We start from the raw sequence: 22,639 nt of genomic DNA on the forward strand, positions 1-22,639 counted from the left end.
ATAGATATATAGATGCATTGTATACATATATTCATACCTGTGCATAGTAGGTAATGTTCATGTTTACTTCACTCAGCTTTGTTGTCCTGTTTTCTAGTTGTTATGTCTATTTCTTTGAAATGTACTTTGAAAGTCAACTTTCTTGTTTTCGTGTATGAGGATTATTCGTCTTTCCCTTTCATCTTTTTCAAATATGTAATTCCTCTGAAAGGTTGTCGAACTATTCCTTTATTGCTGGAAGATTCATTTTGTAGATTTGATTCATTTTTTCCCCTCCAAATGATCTATTGATAAATCTATTAAAGACGTTCGGTAATTTCAATATTTAATCAGATTTTATTTTCTACACTAACGTTTAACCAATGTGAAATATAGCTCTGAGATCAACGTCTAGGTAAAGTGAGGTGTTTACTCGATGTGGGCGTTTGAGACTGCAGGATTTCATTGCGGTGTTCTGACACAGCCAGCCACTGTTTTAGCATTCAGGACACAGAGGGAGAGGCAGAGAGGGGGAGAAAGAGAGAGACCACGCAGAGGAGAGAGAAGAAGCAGGAGAGGAAGTAGAATGAGCCAAACAGGAACACAGAGGGTTTTTGAGGCTGAATAAGAGACAGAGAGTCTCTGATGCCAAAACTTTCACTGAACCAAGGATGCCTTCTTCACTGAGGCTTCAATGGCAGCTCTGTCATTTACTTGTATTCCTAAAATCTATTCACACAGCAGGTGCATTGAGAGAAAGCGATTTTTATAGGTGACTTTTACAGGTGCTGAAGGCTTTTCTCATTTTACCTGTATTTAATAGCATTAGTTTAAACTTTATATTTTCGAGATACTCATATTATGCACCCTTTTGTTTGTTCTGTAGTGTCTCAAAACTATTTTCAGTGATGTGTGAGTCATTGTCCAGATGATGGCACTATGAAAGTAAAAAAGCTATATTATCTAGGATTGATTTATTTTTTTTCTTCAAATTTCCTGCCTCAAGACAAATACACCACACACTCTGTTTTTCATGATTATTTTCCCACCACTTAGATTTTCATGCAAAATCCATTTTCATTGTTTTTCCCACCAAGCTATTAGAATGATCCTGAAAGTTTAGACAAACTGCCTACTTAACCGCAGTGTTGAAAATCCATATTGTTTGGCTGTGACACACAAACAAATGTGCAACAGACCATATTTGCTTAAGATACAGAGTGTCTCCAATACATCAGCCATGCAAAAGAGTTCTTTGTTGATCCCTTTCCTACAAAATCACCTAATTTTCAATTTTAGCTGCTCAGATTGCACCTTTACAAGTTATCCAGTGCTTCCACTTGTGACTGCAGGAATTATGGCCCATCTTTACATAACCGATGGCGGGCAGACAGTGTAACCACAGTTTTGGAAACTTATCCAAGTAAGACACACACTGTACATGTAAAAACCAGTGGTCACAATACAGTACTGACTCTGTATACGGAAATATGTTTATTGGCTTTCTGCCGTTTTGTTAGATGAAAAATATCGATACCACTCTCATGTTTGTCCGCCTAATGTGAGGCTACAAACGGTTAGTGTAGCGAAAAGACTTGTGAAAACAGTTAGCCTCGCTCTTTCCAAAGTGACCAAATCTGCCTGCAAAGCTCACAAATTATTAAGTTATATCTTGTTTGATCTCCACAAAACCAGAGCGTAGTGTAGAAACAATCTTTGATCCCGTGGTGGGACATTTTGTTTCAAAAGCTGCTTCTTTTTCCTGGTGTTAAGTATCATGTTGCTCTTCCATTACTGTAGTGTGGCATCAGAGCGGGTTGTGTCCGCTGATTTAAAGAGTGTTAGTGTTGCAGTTTGACTGTTAGCATGTCTTTTATTGATTCCAGAGTCATCATGTTAATTAAATGGATCCAAGAGAGAGCCGAAGTGTCTGCATTCACCTGATGGTTTATATGTGCAGTAGCTCAGTATGACACCTACAGTACACTGGCTTTAAGTTCAGTGTGATGTGTTTTCTTCAACAGTGCATGAGAGTCATTAATTATGGCTGTTGATTTATATATGATAATGTAAATAGCCAGACGGAGTAACAATAGGTATTTTATGGTTGGGTCTGCAGAATAGTCATCATTTCAGTTCATCTGCATGCAGCCTTGCAGCCCTGAGGAGCTCTGCGGTGGAGAGGTCAGTCCTGCGATCTGACCTCAATCAGCTCAGATTAAAGCTGCGATCAGACGTCTGGCCCCCCCGCGCCCTGGTTTGCGATGCAACTTACCCCCCCGACTCTGAGCAGGCCGAAATTAGTCTGAGAACACAGACTACAGAACACTCCTCTGACATTGCCACCACAGGTGTCAAATGCGGTGTTTCCTCCCTGAAGGTTTAGTTAGCGTTGTATCTCCATCTCTGCAAAGATAAAAAACGTAAATGGTAGTATTGTTCTGCAAAGGCGCACCACTGCAGAATGAATGCTCTGTATTCAGGTTAACAGCACGCCGATGGCAGTAATAGCGGTTTTAAGTAATATTTGAGCTGTACAAAAATGGATAGGCGGTGCTTTTTCCTCAACAGATGCAGTGTGCAGTAAGCCCATGATAGATAGCTATCTGCTTTTAATTTTAATTTAATGTCTGAAGTGACTCAGGAGAGTTGAAGTGGGCCAGAGAAGTTAGCACACAGACCTGGAACATTCAGAAGCCCATTTATCATCTCTCTCTCTCTGCTGACCCGACTAGAACTGGGTCCCTCCTCACTGCCTGACTCACAGTGTACTCAGAGCCAGTCCCACCTTCCTCTTTAAACAACAAGAACTCTTGACTCACCAACTCACCCTTTATAGAAGAGATTACTCTGTGTACTAAACATTTCCAACCTAGTGCATTCAAACTCATATATTCAGTGTAATATCAGTGTTGCCTGACATGAACAGAAAATTTGCATTGCAAGAATATGATCCGTGTATGAAGTATAATAGATATATACACATAAAAATGGTTTTGCATTTATCTTTTGAAATGTCTCACGCTTTTGTAACATCATTTATGATTCCGAGATGATGACTCCTAATGTCTTTTTTGATCCTATGACTTTTCTAAGATTCATATGTCCTATGACACACAAGATCTCATGTAGTTTTGAGTTAAATCTCTCAACAAATACTGGATGCAGCATAACATTTTGTTCAGATATTCATGTTCCCTTTCGAATAACTGTGATCACCTGACTCGTCTCTTGCCATCAACTTTTTATTGCTGTATACCTGCAAAACAAACGACATCCCATCAGCCTCAGCGGTGCTGTGTCTTTAGTGCTAAATGGCAAACGTTAGCATGCTAACACGCTAAACTAAGATGTTAAACATGACAAACCGTATATCTGCTAAACATCAGCTTGTTAGCATTGCAAGTCTGTGCAGCCTGACAGCCGCATAGAGCCGCTAGCGTGGCTGTAGACATTTTAGGTGACTCCAGCTTCTAAAAAAATAGATTTATTAGTGGTAATATGCCACAAATATGAACCTCCTGCAACTATATTTGACTGCATTTTGCATGAGTGATCAGAATAAACCCATTGGCAGTTCATAACTAATTCACTCAAGTGCAGATTGTCAGCTAAGATCTGACCAGCCCGGCTCTCATTTAAATCACAGCGACTGCAGAGCGTCTGTCGGCAGTGAGGATGCTGTGACACTAGCTCATCTGTACGTCGAGGCTTATTTAGCCTGCTGAGAGTGAGAGCCCGCTGTTCGTATTAGATTCTGTCTCTGGCAAAGTGGGGATGATTAGATAAAGTGTGTGTGGTGGAGTGGAGCACTTTTTCACTTTACAGTAGCAGTGCCTGTGAATGAATGGAGGGAAAGGCTCCACTTTCTGACAATAACACAGAAATCTCTGTCCAGAGGATGTTTTAATGCATCTGGGAACTGAGGCCTCAATTACTGACTTAATTAATCCATAGCAGTTTATACACTTCACTGCACTACACTTTAGGCGTTTTAGTGTTTAAAGGACATTGTGCATAGTTTCTTACTCAACACACTGGACAGGAATGACTCCTAAATGCTGAAGCAGTGAGCAAGTTAAAGACAAAGCAGTGGAATTAAAGGGAGCGGGTCGCGGAGAAGAAATACAATAAAACACAATTCAATACAATAGCTCTCATTTTGAATCCCCTCCCCACTGTAGCGTCCCCTCTGCCTGCACTTCATTCTGTCATAACACAATAACTGAGCTCTGACGTCTTAAAAGGCATTGCAGGAGCATAGAGGTGCTTGAAGAGAAAATTGCAGCAGCTCACAGCGGCTGGAGTGAAATACCATTTTGTCTCACTCAAGATGGATTCCACAGTGAGATTTCAGAGGACCAGTACAGAATCAAAATGGAGAAGCCAGAAGGGAGGAGTGAAAAAAGGGAAAGAGGCAGTGTGTGTGCGTGTGTGTGTGTGTGTGTGTGTAGTGGACAGCTTTGGAGATGTCTGAATTTTGTTTTTGCTGCTGCTTGGTAATATATATCTTTCAGGGTTTTCACCTTTTTCCGATGTAGTGTTATTTATTTGTGAGATACTTCTAGTCTTTTTCTTGCTGTTGTGGTATTGAACACAGCTACCTGTGACCAGTTACCAAAAAAGTGTGAAGCATTAATTAAATAATACTGAAATACAAGGCCATAAAAACAAAAAAAGAAAATACATTTAAAAAAATGATCTCTCCCTCTGCTGTGCACAGAACCGGTGGGAAAAAAAGAGCAAAGGCGATGATCATAAACAGTAATGTTTTTTTTTTCTGCATCTGGCCCCCTCAACCTCTGAGAAGATTTCCTCCCACCAATCGTCTCGCACACTGGCATGCATGCATGGCTGCCGGCATCAGCACACACACACACACACACACACACACACACACACACACAGACACACACTACACAGTCACACCCTCCCTCCGTCTCTTTATAGATTCCACTTGCTGGTTGCCCATCTAACAGCCCTGTATGTAAACCAGTGAAACCCCTTCAGGACATCAAATCCGTGGAATCTGTTGTCGGTTCTATCTAGGTCAACGCTTACAATAGCTGTGCAATTTTTTTTCTTCTCCACCCGCCTCTTTCTGTATTCCCCCTGTTTGCTTAACCCCACAAGGTTGATTTTCCTTTGCATGTATAAACATCAAAAAATGCATATTAAATGTAGGCATATTAAGCATGCTTTGCTTCTTTCATACATATTAGTCTCAAGTGGAATATTAAAACATGTAGCGGTTTGATGTTAACATCTAATGTTTGAGGAAAATTACATTTAGGTTCTTTCTCATTAACATTTGTTCAGCTAATTGGTTTGGACTGTGCAGTTATTCTGTCTGGTAACGCAACACAGCGATGTGAAATGTAGGAGAAACAGTGCAATTATAGCAGTTGTTTTCTCTCTGATCTATAGGGGATGATGTTATGTGACCTAAGGGAGGTGGCATCTAATTTGTTAACCCGCTCAGAAAAGAGAAACCTCTGCACCTGCTTGTCCATGCATTTTTCATAGCATCTTGAATTGTCTATTTGAGAGGCCATTTTGACTAAAAAGCCCAACAATGAATATTCAAACAGCACCAGTTTAACATAAATAAGCAGATGAATTCAAAACCTTTGCTAATTTTCGCTGTTGTCCGACAGGCTACCCTCTTTCGTATCATGAATCTCAACAACACATCTTATATTTTGTCTGTTTTAGAGAAAAAATCACAAGAAAACCCAGAGCTCGCCTTGTTGAACGTAAATGAATTACGCACCGCTAATCTACTTTAGCTGCTCCCACACCGCCCCAGCTCGTTCTACTTTTGGATAAATCGCTGATGTGACTGCCTTCAGACACGGGTGCAATCAAAATCAAATACGCAGAGAGAATTCCTGCTAATCTAAGCAGTCAAGCATGTGACCTTAATCAGAGTCACCCAAGACTTTACCAGTGTTGGTGCCATGTATCATCTTCTTACATGCAGGTATCTGTAGTTAGATGTACGGGTATATTGTTAGACCGTAATTATGAAAAACAGCTTCCACAGACAGGAATTGACCGACCTTGATAATCCATCGCAGTAAACACAAAGCCTTAATTTGTGTTTGTTTAACTTTCCCCGTTAACGTCATAAAGCCAGGTTTTCATATTAATGTGCACATTATATTATGCTCTGCTTACTGTCAATGAGCACAAGATGAAATAGAAACCTCCTCCTGGAAATAATCCCTCATGAAACATGTCACCGTACAAACTATATTGTCACATACACGTCTCCTTGTTTTTTCATCTTTTATTAGCTTAGTGAGCAGCTCATTTCACGCCAGCAAAACATTTGTAGTGTGAAATGATAACAAATGAGTAAATATTTTAGCTCTGTATGTTGTTCAACTTCACATTTTGTATTTTTCATACAATCAGAAGGGATGCAAAGTGAATGTAGGCTTTCTTAAAATGCGTCACACTGTCATTTTCTTTAACCCTGTGACGTCACTGTACAGTGTTTTTCTGGTGGACCCCGTCAACATTAGCTGTAGCGGTTGCAGGGCTGTCTCTCCTCGGTCCTTAAAGGCTCCCTAAGCTGCCTCTGTCTTAGCATGCCCACCGCTGTGCACTGAAGACAATCTCCTGTAAATTGCTTTTTCGATCAGTTTTGACATCAATCTGCTCCCATGGGAATGTGGGCATTCGTGTGATGGCGGAGTGGAGGGTTTCTTTCCTTATGGATGTTGACAACCCCACTCAGCCGGGTTTGATCTGCAGAATTAACATAATATTACCCTACATACTGAACTGGCTGTGACAGCCAAAGAGGGATTGGCTCTCGATACCAAACGTTGGCGCCAGCGAGGTTACTGCAACGGCAGAAGTCAAAGACAAGACAATAAAAGCTGTTCGGGGGCAAAGACTTGATATGCACTTTTTAAAATTTGTATTTATGGATAAATTGTACGTTCCATCATCCAGTAATTCACAGTATTAGTCCAAATATTGGTGTGTTTATCTGTAGAAGTTTAAGTCTCATTCCACAGCAAATCTCTGGTAGTTTACCAGATAACTTCTTTTTTGTTTTGCTTCAGTAAACTCTCTCATCTCCTGTAGAAATAAAGAATGACTTCTAAAGGCTTTGTGTGCTGTGAGATTCAAGCTTCTACAGATTTGTTGTGCACTCTACAAACACCCTATGGAGAAAGAAATCCTTCTGTTGTGGCGGGGTGAATAAATTCTTTATACTGTAGAAGTTGTTTTGATCCTACAGAACAACCACACAACTGCTGCCTTTCATGTGTTTCGATTCGCTCCTTTTAATCTTTTCCAGGACAAAGATATCTCATCACATCCACGGGAGCCTTGTACATTCTGGACGTCCTGCCTGAGGATGGGCTGAACAACTACCGCTGCACCACGCGCCACCGCTACACCGGCGAGACTCGTCAGAGCAACAGCGCGCGTCTCATTGTGTCAGGTCAGTACTGGATGCAATCTTAAAAACCATAGGTCAAATAAACATGCAGAAACTATACTGGATACCTCCTGTAGATAATGTCATAGATCATCCTTACATACACTTACGCTTCTAAGGCGGATTTGGCATTTCAAAACTGCAGGCAGTAAGAATTATTTTCCCCTATGAATTATGGGTCCTCCTCAGAAATGTTGATTGATGTGCAGGCTTGTAAAGCAAGACCCAGTGAATGGGTACCTTTAGGGCTGGGATCAAGTTTACAGTCTGTCCAATCCTGTCATGCAGACCGATCCACTCTGAGGTCACCTATGAGTTATGCAGCCCTTCTTTGGGCCAGTCAGCAACAAACAACCATTGCAATGTAGGCTGTACTGCGCTGATGATATTGGAGCGTAGTTTGATAAATGAGAGCCATTTTACATGTTTTGCATTTAGCATATAGATAAATAAATGGATTAAAAAAGGAGTAATCCATGGTGCCATCTCTGATTTGACTGTGGGGGACAATTTTAGGAACACACTGTTGCTCTCTCCTCTCCCTCACATAACCAAATATTCCGTATATAGAACTGAATCGTGACCCCCAAGAATCAATATTGGATTACACTGTCAAGCGCCTGGCAACGCTCACCACTAATTAACACTAAATTCTCTGCTCCTTCCAGACCCCACCAATGCTGAGCCAGGCATCTTGGATGGCTTTGACCAGCGAGAGGTGATGATTAATCATCGGGTGGAGCTGCCCTGTAAGGCCTCAGGCTACCCAACGCCCAAATACCGCTGGCTGAAGGACAACAGCCCTTTGGAGCCTGACAGCCGCTTCCGCCAGACCATCACCGGGTTGCTGATAGAGAGCACACAGCCCAGTGACTCCGGGACGTATGTTTGTGAAGTGTGGAACATTTATGGCAACGCTGAGGTGATGGGGCGCCTGTATGTCAAACGTAAGTCTTTTATTAAAAGGAAGGGATCCTCTTTATAACTGTATCTGTCTAAACAACAGCTAGTTGATTCATTCATTAGTTGATCAACAAGATTAACTGACAATAGTTTTTATCAAGCAAAAATGACAAACATTTGCTGCTTCTAAAATATGAGATGTGCTGCTTTGCTCTCTTGTAATTAAAAAAAAAAATTTGTTGGGCGGACAGAACGAGCAATTTGGAGATTTTTCCCCTTTTTCTGACACTTAAAAAAATATTTGGTCTAAAAAATTGTTTTAAAATTAGTTTAAAATGTCACCCAGAGTCCAATGTGACATCTTTAAATTGCTTGTTTTGTCCGACCAACAGTCCAGAACCCAAAGATGTGAAGTTTCCCTTTATAGATGACAAAGAAATGTAATTTTTAACATACATTTTTGAGGCGATGGAACCAGTGGATTCTTTTCTTAAAAATGTCTGTGAGTTAATTAGTCAATGTATTGTTTTCAGATCTAATCTGGAGATGGTGGTTCAACCTTCTACTCTGAAATCTTATGTAGCAATGCTGATCCAATCTAAACTGAACTTTCTCCACTATCTGCCCTACATGTCTTTCCGTTAACCTTATTGTCGCTAAAACAAAACGAATCGTTAAATGCTCCTTTTAAAAAGACAACGTGTCTCTTATCTCTGTGTGCTTAGAGCCCTTGAAGGCAGTGGTCAGCCCTCGGAAGGTGAAAGGCAGCGTGGGTAGCAAGGTGTCTCTGTCCTGTAGCGTGAGCGGCTCAGACGAGTATGAGCTGTCCTGGTACCGCAATGGAGAGATCATCTACCCCGGCAACAACGTCCGTTTCACCGGGCTGAACCGGGAGAACCTCATCATGGAGGGGATGTCGAAGAGCGACGGCGGAGCCTATCAGTGCTTCGCCAGGAAGAGCAAGATGTCGGCACAGGACTTTGTGCAAGTCATCCTTGAAGGTAAAATGTGTGCATGTGATTTGTGGCATTCACACAAACGCTGACCAAACGCCAAACCTTTAGCAGCGTGATTATGTATATTCAGTGCTTTATCAGAGACAGATTCAGGCCTTTGAGATCAATACAGCGTTTTGAGTGTTAATGGCGTCCTGCTGTGACTCTCTGCTATAGGCCGCCATTACAATGATCATCCCACGCTCCACAAACACGTAGAAAATTACATGAACACACACACTCTTGAATCCAATAGCTTACCTGGGCAGCGTTGCTCAGGCAACTGTCTGCTGTGGCCGGGGAGCTGTTAAAAGAAGATATTGATAATCTATAATCATGTGGAACAGATCTAGATTATCAGAGCAGCAGCAGGCAGACACTGACATTTCAAAAGCCAACTGGAGGCTTCTGGATCACTGTTCATAATGAAAGAATGGTGATAAAAAGGCCAGATTTTTCCTTTTCCAATGTTACCTTATTATTATTTCATAAAAAAAGGTTACTATGGAAAAGACCCCTGAAAGCACATCTTCTCTCAAACTGTTGTCCAGTAACTGTTGATGAATAAGAACAACTGATAAGGAAATAACCCAACATGAAGTGGTTTTTCATTAGAAAGCTTTGTGATTTTAGTTCTCATGGCCTCAAAAAGTATACACTGTACTGTACATCCATTATACAGTACAACAGAATGCAGTAACGTATAGGAGCAGCTCTCTGAGAGGAATACCAAGATTATTAAAAAACAAGAAACTGCTTCAGGAACACGATCGTCCAATCGTAACCTTACCAGGTGAGCATGCAGTCAATATGGCAACGTCATTGCACCCACTTTTTATTTGCAGAGAGAACTCGTTTTGGACAAAGGCGTCAATCAATACATGCAAATGTGATGTAAATGAAGCTCCTCCAACAATCGGAAAGAAAGAAACAAGAACAGAGAGCAGCTCTTCTAGCTAAAACAGTGGGCTATGCTGACAAGTTGTTACTAGGTCAAAATAAAACCAGTTTATCTTTCTATGCTCGCCTTTTTTCTATGACTGCTAAAGCAACAATTAGTCAGTCTGTTCGAACATCCCTAACTGCCAAAGTCAGATTAACCTAACCGGCGTTAACTGATCTTGTATGTAAACATTTCACTTTCTACCATACTATATATAAAGATACAGTCGGCAGTTGGGGACAAGTCCCTGGTTGGTTGATGGTCAGTCAGGTGTTGTGCAGGATAAGTATGTTAGAAGTGTAACTTTAAAACTTACTGTAGATCAATGCTTTACTAAAACATTGCAATGCTGACGATGGTCACAGTTTAACATGTCGCTTATTCACCGTTGTCTTCCTGTCCCCTACCCCGTTCCACCTTGTCCCTCATGGCAGATGGTACTCCGAAGATCCTGTCCTCCTTCAGCGAGAAGGTGGTGAACCCGAACGAGCCCGTCTTCCTGGTCTGCAATGTCAAGGGCACGCCGCCTCCCAGATGCTCCTGGTCGCTGGACGACGACCCCGTCATCAAGGACACCCACCACCACCTGGGCCACTACGAGACCCACGAGGGCCACGTGGTCAGCCAGCTGAACGTCACACACACCCAGGTGCAGGACGGCGGGGTGTACCGGTGCACGTGCAGCAACTCGGCCGGGGTCGTGTACCACCAGGCTCGAATAAACGTAAGAGGTGCTTGTCAAATCAGCTCCTCCAAGAACAACAATACACATACCTTGTCTGTCTCTCTGTGTGTCTGTCTGTGTGTCTCTCTCTCTCTCTCTGTCCAGCTGGCTTTCTGGCGTTTGCAGTACATGGGCGCTGGTTATTGATCAGGATGTTTTGGTTTCCTTGCTTTTGTAGTGTTCTCTTATGATGATTTGTTTAATTTATTTATTTTTGCTCAGTATTTATTAGTTCTAGTATTACATCTTTAATCACATTTATATTTTTGATTGATTTTGCCTCCATTTTTTTGTGTTATTTTTTAAGCATTATTTTCTTTTTTCTCTGCTCCTTGTATACATTTTAATATTGTAGCCTCGTCTTTTTCTCTCCAAATTATTACTGTGCTTCTCCTACATGCCTGTATTTTAGGTCAAATGAATTATCCTGGTTTGCTGCACATAAGCGTATCTGGATATTGGGTTCCAAAATGGGCTGGTTTGTAAATAGCCGGAAGAAAAATATATTTCTTTTGTTTGCATGAATACATTTATCTCTGGTTTGCTTGTGTGTGTGCGTGAGTGAGTGTTCATGTGTGTCAGTGTCTGTGTGTGTTTACTCAAGCAGCCAATTCAACTCTCCGCGAACAGATGTTAAAGCGATTATTCTGTTTCCATTTTAGGAGACACAGAATGTATTACTGCAGCAAGAGCAGACTAATAAGTATCAGTAGTACAGTGTTATCTAAACGCTCTGTTTTCCTTCAGATGGTTAGCACACTTTAATCTGCTTGTCATTTCACAGCCTTCTGCTTTGAGTTAAGCCTAAAATCATGTGGTAAAACAAACGGGAAAAGCTTGAAACAACAGTTTCTTTTGCATTTCTAAATATTTCAGTGGCAGGTACCATATGTGAAGCTGCGGAGAGAAATGTTCTCTGTTTTATGTTCTCTGTTTAGCAGTTAACCTTTCTTTGTTTAACTACTACATATGTTTGAACAGTAATGAGTCAGTAGTATATTTCTATTTACAAAAACACCAAAAATAAAGCTCTAGTGATTTGATGTCACTATCCACTGAATGTCTTTATAGAGGATCCTTTCTCATTCTCTGTCCCTCTGTAGGCCGCGCCAACATTCGTCCAATGAAAAACATCACAGCGATTGCCGGACGGGATGCGTTTGTTCACTGCCGTGTGATTGGCTACCCTTACTACTCCATAAAGTGGTACAAAAACTCGGCACTGCTACCGTTCAATCACCGACAGCGAGCATTTGAGAACAACGGCACACTGAAGCTGACCAACGTGCAGCAGGTGGACGCTGGCGAGTATAACTGCAAGGTGATGGTCCAACCCAACAAGATGGACTCCCAGAGTGTCCATGTTCGTGTGAGAGGTTAGTCCCATAGAGCTGTGGTGGTTGAGTTTAATAGGCTGCCCAACCTAGAGATGTTATATTTTTATTTAGATTCCATTGCATTTGAAGCATTAAATATTCGAAAGCTTGCGTGCAGCTGGTTTATTTTCTGTTATTAATACACTGCAAAATATAAAAATGTAGTTACTCAACAGCTATCAATTTCCTTTATTCATTGCAAAGATACAATTTTAGTCTTTACAGCTTGAGACAGACAGATATATAGCAGTTTAGAATCAAGTGTTGTTAGATACATAGAGCTGATTTGATAAACCTGATGAATCAAAGAAGTCAATCCAATGTTTTGTCAACTCCTGCTTTAGCCATCTCATCAGCTTGTTTTTCTTAAAGGAATATTTTGTGAAAAATGCTCATTTGCTTTCTTGCTGAGGGATAGATTAGGAAGTCAATACCACTCTCATATCTTCCTGTTACGTATGGGGCTACAGCTGCTATTAGCTGTTAGCTTAGCTGAGCATAGAGACTGTAAAGAGGGTGAAACAGGTTATGAAACTATGCCTACCAGCACTTCTAAAGCTCACTATTTAATATTGTTCTTCTTTTCATTTGTTTACTCAATAAAGAAATCAGTTTAGTGTAAAAGATGTGGTTTTATGGGGGTTATGTGAGGGACTTTTTCTTCCCCAAGCATAGTGACCTCTTGGAGTCTCTGCTGTCAGTATGCAATCACGTATTTTTTGAACTGTTCCTTTAGACTGTCACAATTTACTTAATGCCAAAGTCCCATATTTTGTGCTCTAATAACATTGAATTTGATAGATATTTTAAATAGGAAACATAAGGCCCATTCTGGGACCACCTGTCTACATGTACATCTACGGGATTCCTCGGTGGAAAGACCACCACTATATATACATATATATATATATATATATATATATATATATATATATATATATATATATATATATATATATATAAATAAAAGGAACCACTCAAACAGAAATGCAGACAGCTATATCATATGCCATAGATCTTACCAGACTTCTAAATTAATCTGATATTCCTCAGGACAGTTATCTAATGACGACTGTATCAGTGTCCCTGACATTACAGAGCTGAGTGACTGATCTCCACTGAGATCTTACAGCTGTAAAAGCTAATACTCAAAAGGGCTTCCCCATTATGCTCCATGTCCTTCCCTCTGTACAGTATGCTAGGTTGTTGTCACTATATTACACTTTCTAATGGAGCGAGGGAAACCGAGGGGGAGAGAGAGTGAGACCTAAAGAGAGAGCGATGATATAAAGCAACACTTCCCAGTGGTGCTATAGTGAGCAAGTGCATTTGTTAATTTACTCTGCTCATGCTTAAAATGCGGAAGTGTCTTTGGGGATCCCTGGAGTCCATTATCTCCCCTTTGTTGTGAATTAAATAAGGTGCTAAAGTGCTGCTTATTTCAGTGTTATTTCAACTCACTGGACACTCAAACACAGATGACTTGTGTGATGGCTGGAGATTTCCCAGAGAATAGAGCGCAGGCAATTTAAATAAATGTTATTGTGTAATCGTGTCGTTATATTATGCTGCCAGATTGACTCTGGCTGCTCTGTGAATACTTGTTTTCTTGTACGCACTAGGCCGGCAATCAGGGTTTTGTGTGGCGGATACAATCTTAGATTGATGTAGTCGCCAGTCTAGACGATAGGTATGTAGGTTAGTAGATCAATAGATGATCATTAATCGACAAAGAGAAAAAGTTCAGGGTCACTCAGATTTCTTTCACCAAGCAACCTGAATGACTCACATAAAAGTTATTTTTCTGTTGTTCTGCTTCTGCGTGCTCTTCTTTTTCTGAGAGAACATAATGTTCCCGACTGAGAATGACGGGAACTTATTGCAGAATGTTTTGCTATTCAGGTCTTTTGTGTTCCTTCAGTGACCTCTTGAAAGCAAGAGAAAAGGACACAGCATCTGCCACAAAATCCAGGAAATTAAGACGGTCTTTGAAACTCACGGCTGAAATCACATTTAATCTTGGTGTCTCTTTCTCCCGTTCCTCCTCGGCCTGTCAGTGCCTCCCTACATTCAGCCCTTTGAGTTCCAGCGTTTCACCATCGGCCAACGTGTCTTCATCCCCTGCGTGGTCATGTCAGGCGACCGCCCGCTGGACATCACGTGGCAGAAAGACGGACGGCCAATCCCCATCAGCCTGGGTGTGACTGTGGACAACATCGACTTCACCAGCTCATTGAGAATCTCCAACCTCACGCCCGACCACAACGGCAACTACACCTGCGTCGCCCGCAACGAGGCTGCTGCAGTGGAGCACCAGAGTCAGCTCATTGTTAGAGGTGAGGAAGCACAAAGGAACAGATTATATATCTAATGGCACCCTAGTGGACTGCTATAATGTGCAGTATGTGTGCAGGTTTTCATTTTAAGCCATCCCTGCAGTACCAAACTTCACTTATTAGTTCCTGCTGTCTGGCTGGAGGTAAAATCGACTGGTGCAGTGTTTGACTTGTGTGAAACTGCACACACAGGCTACAAGTGTAATAAAGACACCAACAAAATATCATGTATCAATGTCAACTGTTGATTGTTGTGTATGTACAGTTCCTCCTCAGTTTGTGGTTCAGCCTGAGGATCAAGATGGGATCTATGGGAAAACTGTGACTCTTAACTGCTCAGCTGAAGGCTACCCTCCACCCACCATCGTATGGGAACACTCCAAAGGTATATTAAACGCAGCATGCATTACCCACTGCAGGTGAACCTGCCGGCTACGAGGGAATGAATTAAAAACAAATCACACTTTTGAATTCAAACTCACAGAGTAGGTAAGCAGACTTAAGTCTCCTGAGTTACCAGGATGTTGAGCAATAACTCCATCCTATCTGATTTAGTAATAATACAAAGTGCCTGTAAAACAATCAAACACGGTCCATCACTCAAGGTAATTAACTCCAGATGTAATGGATATAGTGTTATAATTCAGACAACTTTTAACCCTCACAAGACAAACTGCAATCACATAACTGTCTTTAGTTCAACGACGTGAACACTTACAAGTGGTAAACATGGGAATCCTTCTTGATGTGCTCACAATATTGTTAGTTCCACTTTTTATTGCTAAGTGACCACCGCTCAACAACTCACTGCAACAATGAACAGAGAATTGAAACGCAAAGTAATATGGATTCAAGCTCACAGCATTAGGATCGTTTAATCTTGAGCCTCAATGGTGATTCTGGTCTGTATTGAACTGCAGTGATTGAAGGTTGCAGCCTTTAGTTTCTAATGAATAATTTTCCATTATTTAATCATTCCATGCAGGCTAACTGTACATGCAAGAGGGAAATGCATAATCATGTGAAAAGGATTGTTTTTGTTATACTACAATACAAAATACCAAGCAAAAAATGAATGATGATTGACCAGTAAAGAATCTGAGTTTGCATCAAGAGTTATCTTATAAAATTATAATTACTACAGTTCAGCTGTGTGTGTGCAGCTAGCTTGGTCTCAGGTTGTGTTTCTTAAAGCAACTGTGTGTGAAGGTGAGTGCAGTAGTAGTGCTTTTCCAGGTGAGTGGCCTCCATTTGCTTCATCCGAAGCCGGAGCACATGTGTGCGAATACACAGAGATAAAAGCACACACACAGCCATCTGCTCTGTAAACTGCGGGCTGAGGGGCTTGCAGGGTTTCCACCTGCACCATCAGAGAATCATCAGATAGAGACAGGGGGAAAAAATCGGCAGACAGATATACAGATCGACCGTTAGCGGACAGACGGGCAGGGAGGCAGCAGGTGAGTTCGGCCACTTGAGCAGGGCAGATGAAGAGGAGCCCCAGGTGTTTGCTCCATCATCCATATAACCAGGGATGAAAGCTTCACCAACAGAAGGACAACAACCAATGAGGAGTGGTGTGTGTGTGTGTGTGTGTGTGTGTGTGTGTGTGTGTGTGTGTGTGTGTGTGTGTGTGTGTGTGTATGTATGTATGTGTGTGTGTTTACCCGGCCCCATGATCAAAGGAATGAAAGAATCGGATCTGTTTTTCCCCCTTTGATTGGATTTGTGTGTGCGGACGTGCATGTATGTATGTGTGTGTGTGTGTGTGTGTGTGTGTGTGTGTGTGTGTGTGTGTGTGTGTGTGTGTGTGTGTGTGTGTGTGTGTGTGTGTGTGTGTGTGTGTGTGTGTGTGTGTGTGTGTGTGGGTGTGTGTGTGAGAGAGAGAGTGTGTGTGGATGTGAGACAAGCAGGCCTCATGCCTGATTAGTACTGTCTGACCATCCATTTCTGATCAGTCCAGAGGGATTAGGCTGAGCAGTGTTTGTGTGTGACTACTCAATCGTAGCGTTAAAAACAAGCAGGAAGTGCCCCATAGTTCAGTTGGCCCGGCCTTAGATCAGTTTTGTTGTTTCTTTTCAGGCCTTAGACATATTTTTACCTCCATCTTTCCTGCTGCTCTATGATATGTTGTTGTGCAGGATGTCATTCAGAGCAAAGAAGCAATGAAAGTCACCTCAAAAAAACGAAAACACATCCAGGTTAGGCGGCTTGGGAAGCAATCGTCTAATTTGTTGTAAGCCAGAGGGCAGTTTGTCCAGAGAATGGCTGTCTGGCATGCTTTTACTGCAACAGAAGTAGGTAAGAGCCAGATGACTGTCTCTGGGAGATATGGAACAGTAAGTAAAGGTCAACCGCTATTAGCATAACGACTAGCACCATTTGGATATGCAAAATCCATAATTCAAGGAAGAACACATCTCCCTCCCTCTCCCTCCTCTCCCTGTCGGAGCCAGGGGAGCAGGAACAAAGTCACCACTTGACCCTTTGCTAGCCACGGCCACTTGACTGCATTTTAATTAAAAAGCAAAAACCCACAGCACACTAAATAGCCTAATCTCTACACGCTTACTTTAACACGTGCTAATGCAACGTCTGGCTCAGTTCACACATGTGTTTAATACTATATGAGCAAGGTGGAATACAGTGCTTTCATCACTATAAGAGCAGACTGCTCCAAAGATGTGAAGCTTTAGGATTCATCGTCGGTGACATTTCCTGCGGACTTTGCAGAATGAAATACTGTATTGTTTAATAATAGAACAAGAGTGATTATATCATTTTCTATTAAAAAAAGATAGGTATTAATTACACGCAGGCTAGAATATGTCAGAGGTGCCAAGTCCAATTATTTCAACGGCGCCTCAGAGATGGATATCAAGTGTCAGTCACGTTGCACTTTTGAGAATTGAGAAAAGCGGCATGCAGAGATTTACGCTACTTGTTCTGTAATCAGACAAATCCATGCCTGTAGGATGAGTCTGTCCTCGACCAAGGCCAGACTAGTAATTCAACAAACATACATGCAAAGAATAAACCCAGAGATATGACGCACGGGAACAAATAGTCTGGAAAAACATCCGTGTCTAGCTACAGCTAACATCTTTGAATATTACTGGCTCGCCTCGGTGCTGAAGGCCAGCAGCAATGCAAGGCCCCTCCGCTCTGCTCTCCTCCTGCCTGTTGTTCCTCTGCACCAATCTGCTGTCTTGTTAAACATGAGCATTATGTCTGTTCTGATTGCATCACACCGGCAGCTCGGCCTGCTTCACTGTGCTCAGCAGCTGTTTGGCGGTTTAAGGATTTAGGCCCGGTGTTAAGAAACATGTTTACAATCCTCCCTAAATCTGACAGGCTTTGTCATCAAATCTGTAAACAGAGACGCGTGGTCAAATGAATGCACGCACACAAACACAGCTTACTGTTCAACACTGTACCCCGTTTTAGCGTTACGCATCTGTTTCTCTACTGAAAATTATAGATCAATATGTAGGCATGTGTGTACATTTAATGTACTGTATGAGCTACAGAAAGAGTCCGATGTTGTATCGAAATGTTTATCTTCTCATTATTTACAGTGTTGTTTTTTACTCTCTCTTTCTTTGTCTTTTATCTTCCTTCTCGTCTCAGGCGCGGGCGTTCCCCAGTTTCAGCCCATCCAGCTGAACAGCGGCTCTCGTGTGCAGCTGCTGAGCAACGGTTCGCTTCTCATCAAACACGTGCTGGAGGACGACAGCGGCTTCTACCTGTGTAAGGTCAGCAACGACGTGGGAGCTGATGTCAGCAAGTCCATGTACCTCACCGTCAAAAGTAAGAGCCTGCGTCTGATGCACGATCAATATTAGCTGATGGGCAGTAATCATTGTGTATTTTAATGTCTGGGCTGGTGCAGCAACAAGCAGCCGTTAAAAAGGATTTCCAGCTGCGAGATTTTACAGATAGCTATACTCCTCGTAAAGTTGATCGGCTAGACATTAACTTTAAAAAAAAAAAAAACATGGAAGGAAGAGAGATGCACATCAGCAGATTCAATAGACAAGCTGTGCATAAGATGAACGAACTAAGTCTGAGAATTAAAGATCGTGGTCCAAAGCAACATCTCACTAGCTTGTGATGAGCTTTAACTAAATATGAAGCACTTAATAAGTTTAGCAATGCATTAAAGTGGTTATGAACCTGACTGTATACTGGCCAAAATGACAAAAACCAAACCTTTATTTAGTAGAGTTCTCTGCACAAACCCATCTATATGCAAACAGCTAGTATATCCAAGCATGTTAATGTTTGTGTGTCAGTGGTCGTGTTGTTAATGTCCCCGACTGCAGGTCTCCTGCCTCCAGTGAGGCATTAGCATGGAGCTCCCCTATAGCGCTAGGAGTGGCTCCTCGTTTTCATGGCGCTTAGATGCGAGTGGGGCTTATTTTCCCTGTGCTACTGGTATCAAACCGGATCACGAGGAGCCCTGCTGACATGCAGCCCTCTCTCTGTCTCCCTCTCTCTCTCTCTCCCTCTCTCTCTCTCTCTCTCTTCCTCTTTCTCTCTCCTCACCGAGTCTGAGATACAGAACACAAATGTGAAAAAGAGAACAAGAACCTGACACATCTAACTTGTTTTAAGTGATGTAATGGAAGTTGTAACTAACTCGGACTTCTGACCTCTCTATGAAAAGGGAAGCCAACAAAATAATCTCCTTCTGGATAAATCAGCACTTGTTATCATTAATATCAGCTGGCGTTGCAGTGGGTTTTCATGTGTCACTGTAATTAAGCCTCGCCGTGTACAAAGTTGGGAGCTGCCACTGTGTGAGGCTGTCAGGGTTCAGGCTCAGAGAAGAACATGCTCTCTGTGTTTTCATAGGTCAGTTTGCTGACTGTAGCACCCAGTTGCTATGCAGCAAGTTGAACTATGGCTGTACTAACCTTTTTTTCTTCCGCTTTTCACCAAGTAGGGAGCAAACACTGTAACTGCAGCTACAGAAGACTCAACTCTCTGTAGCATATCTAACGCCAAACATTAAGACATTGTTTATTTATTTCAACTAAAGCAAACAAGGTCTTGTGTCGCACAGTGTGCATTTGTTCATGCTATGCTTTTACTGTATTTACTGAACTCCACTATTCCAATGAGTCCGTCAGAGCCAAAGAGAAGACTCACCTCCAACAGGTTAGAGTGAGATGATATAGATCAGTTTTCAACCAGTGTATGGGTGTGCATCTTGTAATGATGTGGGGGATAAGGGCAGTGTGAGAAGTATACTCAGATTGAATGCATAGTTTCGGTGTCATTGCTCTTTAAAGTCAGTTGTATCAACTGCCAAAGTAGATGAGAGAGAGAGAGAGAGAGAGAGAGAGAGAGAGAGAGAGAGAGAGCGAGAGAGAGAGATGTTTGACCCGCCGAATGCACTCTGCTGTTGCTCTAGGCTTCAGTTTCATGCTGTACTCGGCTCTATCAAAGGGAATTTTGACAACTTTAGTGCTAAATAATGTAAGCTTACTTCTCATAACTAGTAGTTTCATTAATATGAACCCTAATGTTTACATTATTTACTGCTTTTATTATTTATATCGGTTCCTCCCCCTTAAGATTAAATGAAGAAATGTTCTAGTACGTAGTACGTTTTCATTCAAATTATATTTTTTATTTTCTTACCACAAGTTGAACATGGATATGAACACAGTGAGCGGAGTAGAATATTAAATCAAAAACTATAGTTCATTGCTTGTCAGTTACTTGCTCTCTTTATATGTAATATGCACACTGACTCTATACAGTATCTGTTCTTACTGCCAGTATTGCCAAGGGCTTGAATTGTACCTCACTTTTCCCACGTAAAATCGTCTTATTCAGAACCACCGCTGTCTCATTGGATTTGGCGCTTTATGCAGAAGTATTTACATGTTTATTTTATTGAGCCTTTGCTGCATATAATTATGGTTATTTGAAGAACTCCTGCTGTTAAAACATTTGAATATCATGTTTACTATTTCTCAAATATGCAGAATTCCCTTTAGCAGTCCCTTGGAGCCTTGGGCTTTTAATTGCAAAATATAGTGCTGCAGGAATGACGTATTTTTGTAGGCGAAACCGGAAGCATCCCACTGGTTCCCTCAACAAAAATCCAAAAGCAAGATCCTTTTTAAGCGTGAATGAAATAAGCAGAAGTAAAAAGCTAATGTTGGGCTATAAACAAACTACAACACAGTCACGTGAGTGCGAGTATACACAACGAGGCTGTTAAGACGGGCTTTTGTGGCCTCATTTAGCCACTTGTTAGCGACCTCCGTTTTTAAGGTACCTAAATACTTCAAAATTCATGAGAGTGGTCTTTACTGACGCATTTTATATAATAGAACAAAACATTAACATCTCATGAGCTTGTGTTAACCACACTCCTTATTTCACGCATCTAACTATCTATCTAAAATCCCATTAGATTAACCCATTGACTTTGAGACAACGGAACTGATGAAATGAAGGGAGGTGGAGAGAGAGTCTGTTACCATAACTGTATATAAATAAAATGATTAACAGGTGCTGGAATATTTGTACAATACTATTTTATGTGTATAATTAACATGACATCAATATTTATTTTTAAAATATTTACGGTTATCGTCTATACCGGTATATCGCATCACCCCTAGCTACAATAAACACAAAAATCTGTCTACCAATATCTGCTTATCCCCAGAACCATTGATACTACTAGCAAACATCATGCTAACAGTTCCCCCATGACATCACCGGAATATGTCATCATTAGCAGCACTGAATATGGATTAAATACATGTGAACACAGTTCTCTTTTTACACTCTGTCCATTTACTCCTGAATTAAATTTCTCTTGCAGAGTCATTTAAAACCTCCAAGTCATTCATGATTCAGTTAGCATTGACGTGCCGTCCGCGCAGCTCGAATAGTTCCCAGTACAGGAGCCAGCTGTAAGGTCTTTGGGCCTACGATGGCACCGTGTGCTGTCCTTCCTCTGCTGCCATTGGCTGCTCAGTCATTACATGCTGGCTCAGCCGCATGCTAGTCACTCATCAACAGATCACATTTCATGCCCTTTAAACCCCAAACTGTACTCGTACGCACAAGATGCTTTCTGTAAAAGTGTACTTACTTGCATGAGTGGTTTGAAAAACGGCGACCATTAGTGCGCTCGCAGTCACCAGCTCCATCATGTCCATTTCTCAGTGTTTGTGTTTGTGAACACATTTCTTTTCAAGCATACAGTATGATTGTAATGTAGACATATCTAACTTTTTTAGATTCTTTTATTTTTTATCTCCATTCATGGTGCATTCTGTTCATTCTGCTTGCATGCAACGTGTGCGAATTTGTGTGTGTGTGTTATGAGACACTGGAACTCTTGAGTGCATTTCAGCCTCATTTAAATCCGTCAATACTTCAATTAGAAGCCGACGAGGGGGCTCAAGGGAAAAGCAGTCCGCATGTTTCTCTGCTTTATTTGCACTCTCTGTCTGTCTTTGTTTCTTACATTTCCAGCAATGCGAGAAAGATTAAAAAGATAAATGAGACGTTATTTGTTTCATTTTATAGCCTTTTTCATTTGATAGCAGCTGTAAGTGTCTAAATATCCTATTGCCAACAAGAAAGCATACATTTATTTACCATTCACAGATCCTATTTTAGCTTCATTGACTCACTCTTCCAACAAAATAGTCTTAATCCCAGATGAATATTACAGTATCGTATATTTAAATCATTCTACATCCGTCTGCACTGCTCCTCTGTGTGTCTTTGTGCATGTTTTGCTGTTGTCCTCTTTCTTAAATCACAATGTCAACATAGTGAGTCATGTATAGTGTCAAAAGAGAATTGTTCTGGTTGTATACTCGCAGGGTTGTGTCTTTTTATTCATGCTCTCTGAAAACAAACGAGAAAAAGTGTAAGTAAT

At 41.4% G+C, this 22,639-nt stretch overlaps 1 protein-coding gene across 5 annotated transcripts in view; it reads left to right on the forward strand.

The window, feature by feature from the left end:
- Positions 1-22,639, forward strand: part of dscamb (Down syndrome cell adhesion molecule b) — a gene marked incomplete at both ends in the record, with an annotated part of 110,174 nt that overhangs the window by 61,395 nt on the left and 26,140 nt on the right. For all 5 annotated transcript variants that reach the window (XM_079165906.1, XM_079165905.1, XM_079165907.1 and 2 more), the window contains 8 exons: positions 7,298-7,444; positions 8,110-8,388; positions 9,070-9,345; positions 10,717-11,013; positions 12,110-12,382; positions 14,440-14,718; positions 14,984-15,103; positions 18,349-18,528. In XM_079165906.1, the coding sequence (XP_079022032.1) occupies positions 7,298-7,444; positions 8,110-8,388; positions 9,070-9,345; positions 10,717-11,013; positions 12,110-12,382; positions 14,440-14,718; positions 14,984-15,103; positions 18,349-18,528 (1,851 nt within the window). The remainder of the gene's footprint in view (positions 1-7,297; positions 7,445-8,109; positions 8,389-9,069; positions 9,346-10,716; positions 11,014-12,109; positions 12,383-14,439; positions 14,719-14,983; positions 15,104-18,348; positions 18,529-22,639) is intronic.

Source organism: Pholis gunnellus (genome assembly GCF_910591455.1).
Source record: "Pholis gunnellus genome assembly, chromosome: 9".
Lineage (NCBI taxonomy): Eukaryota > Metazoa > Chordata > Actinopteri > Perciformes > Pholidae > Pholis > Pholis gunnellus.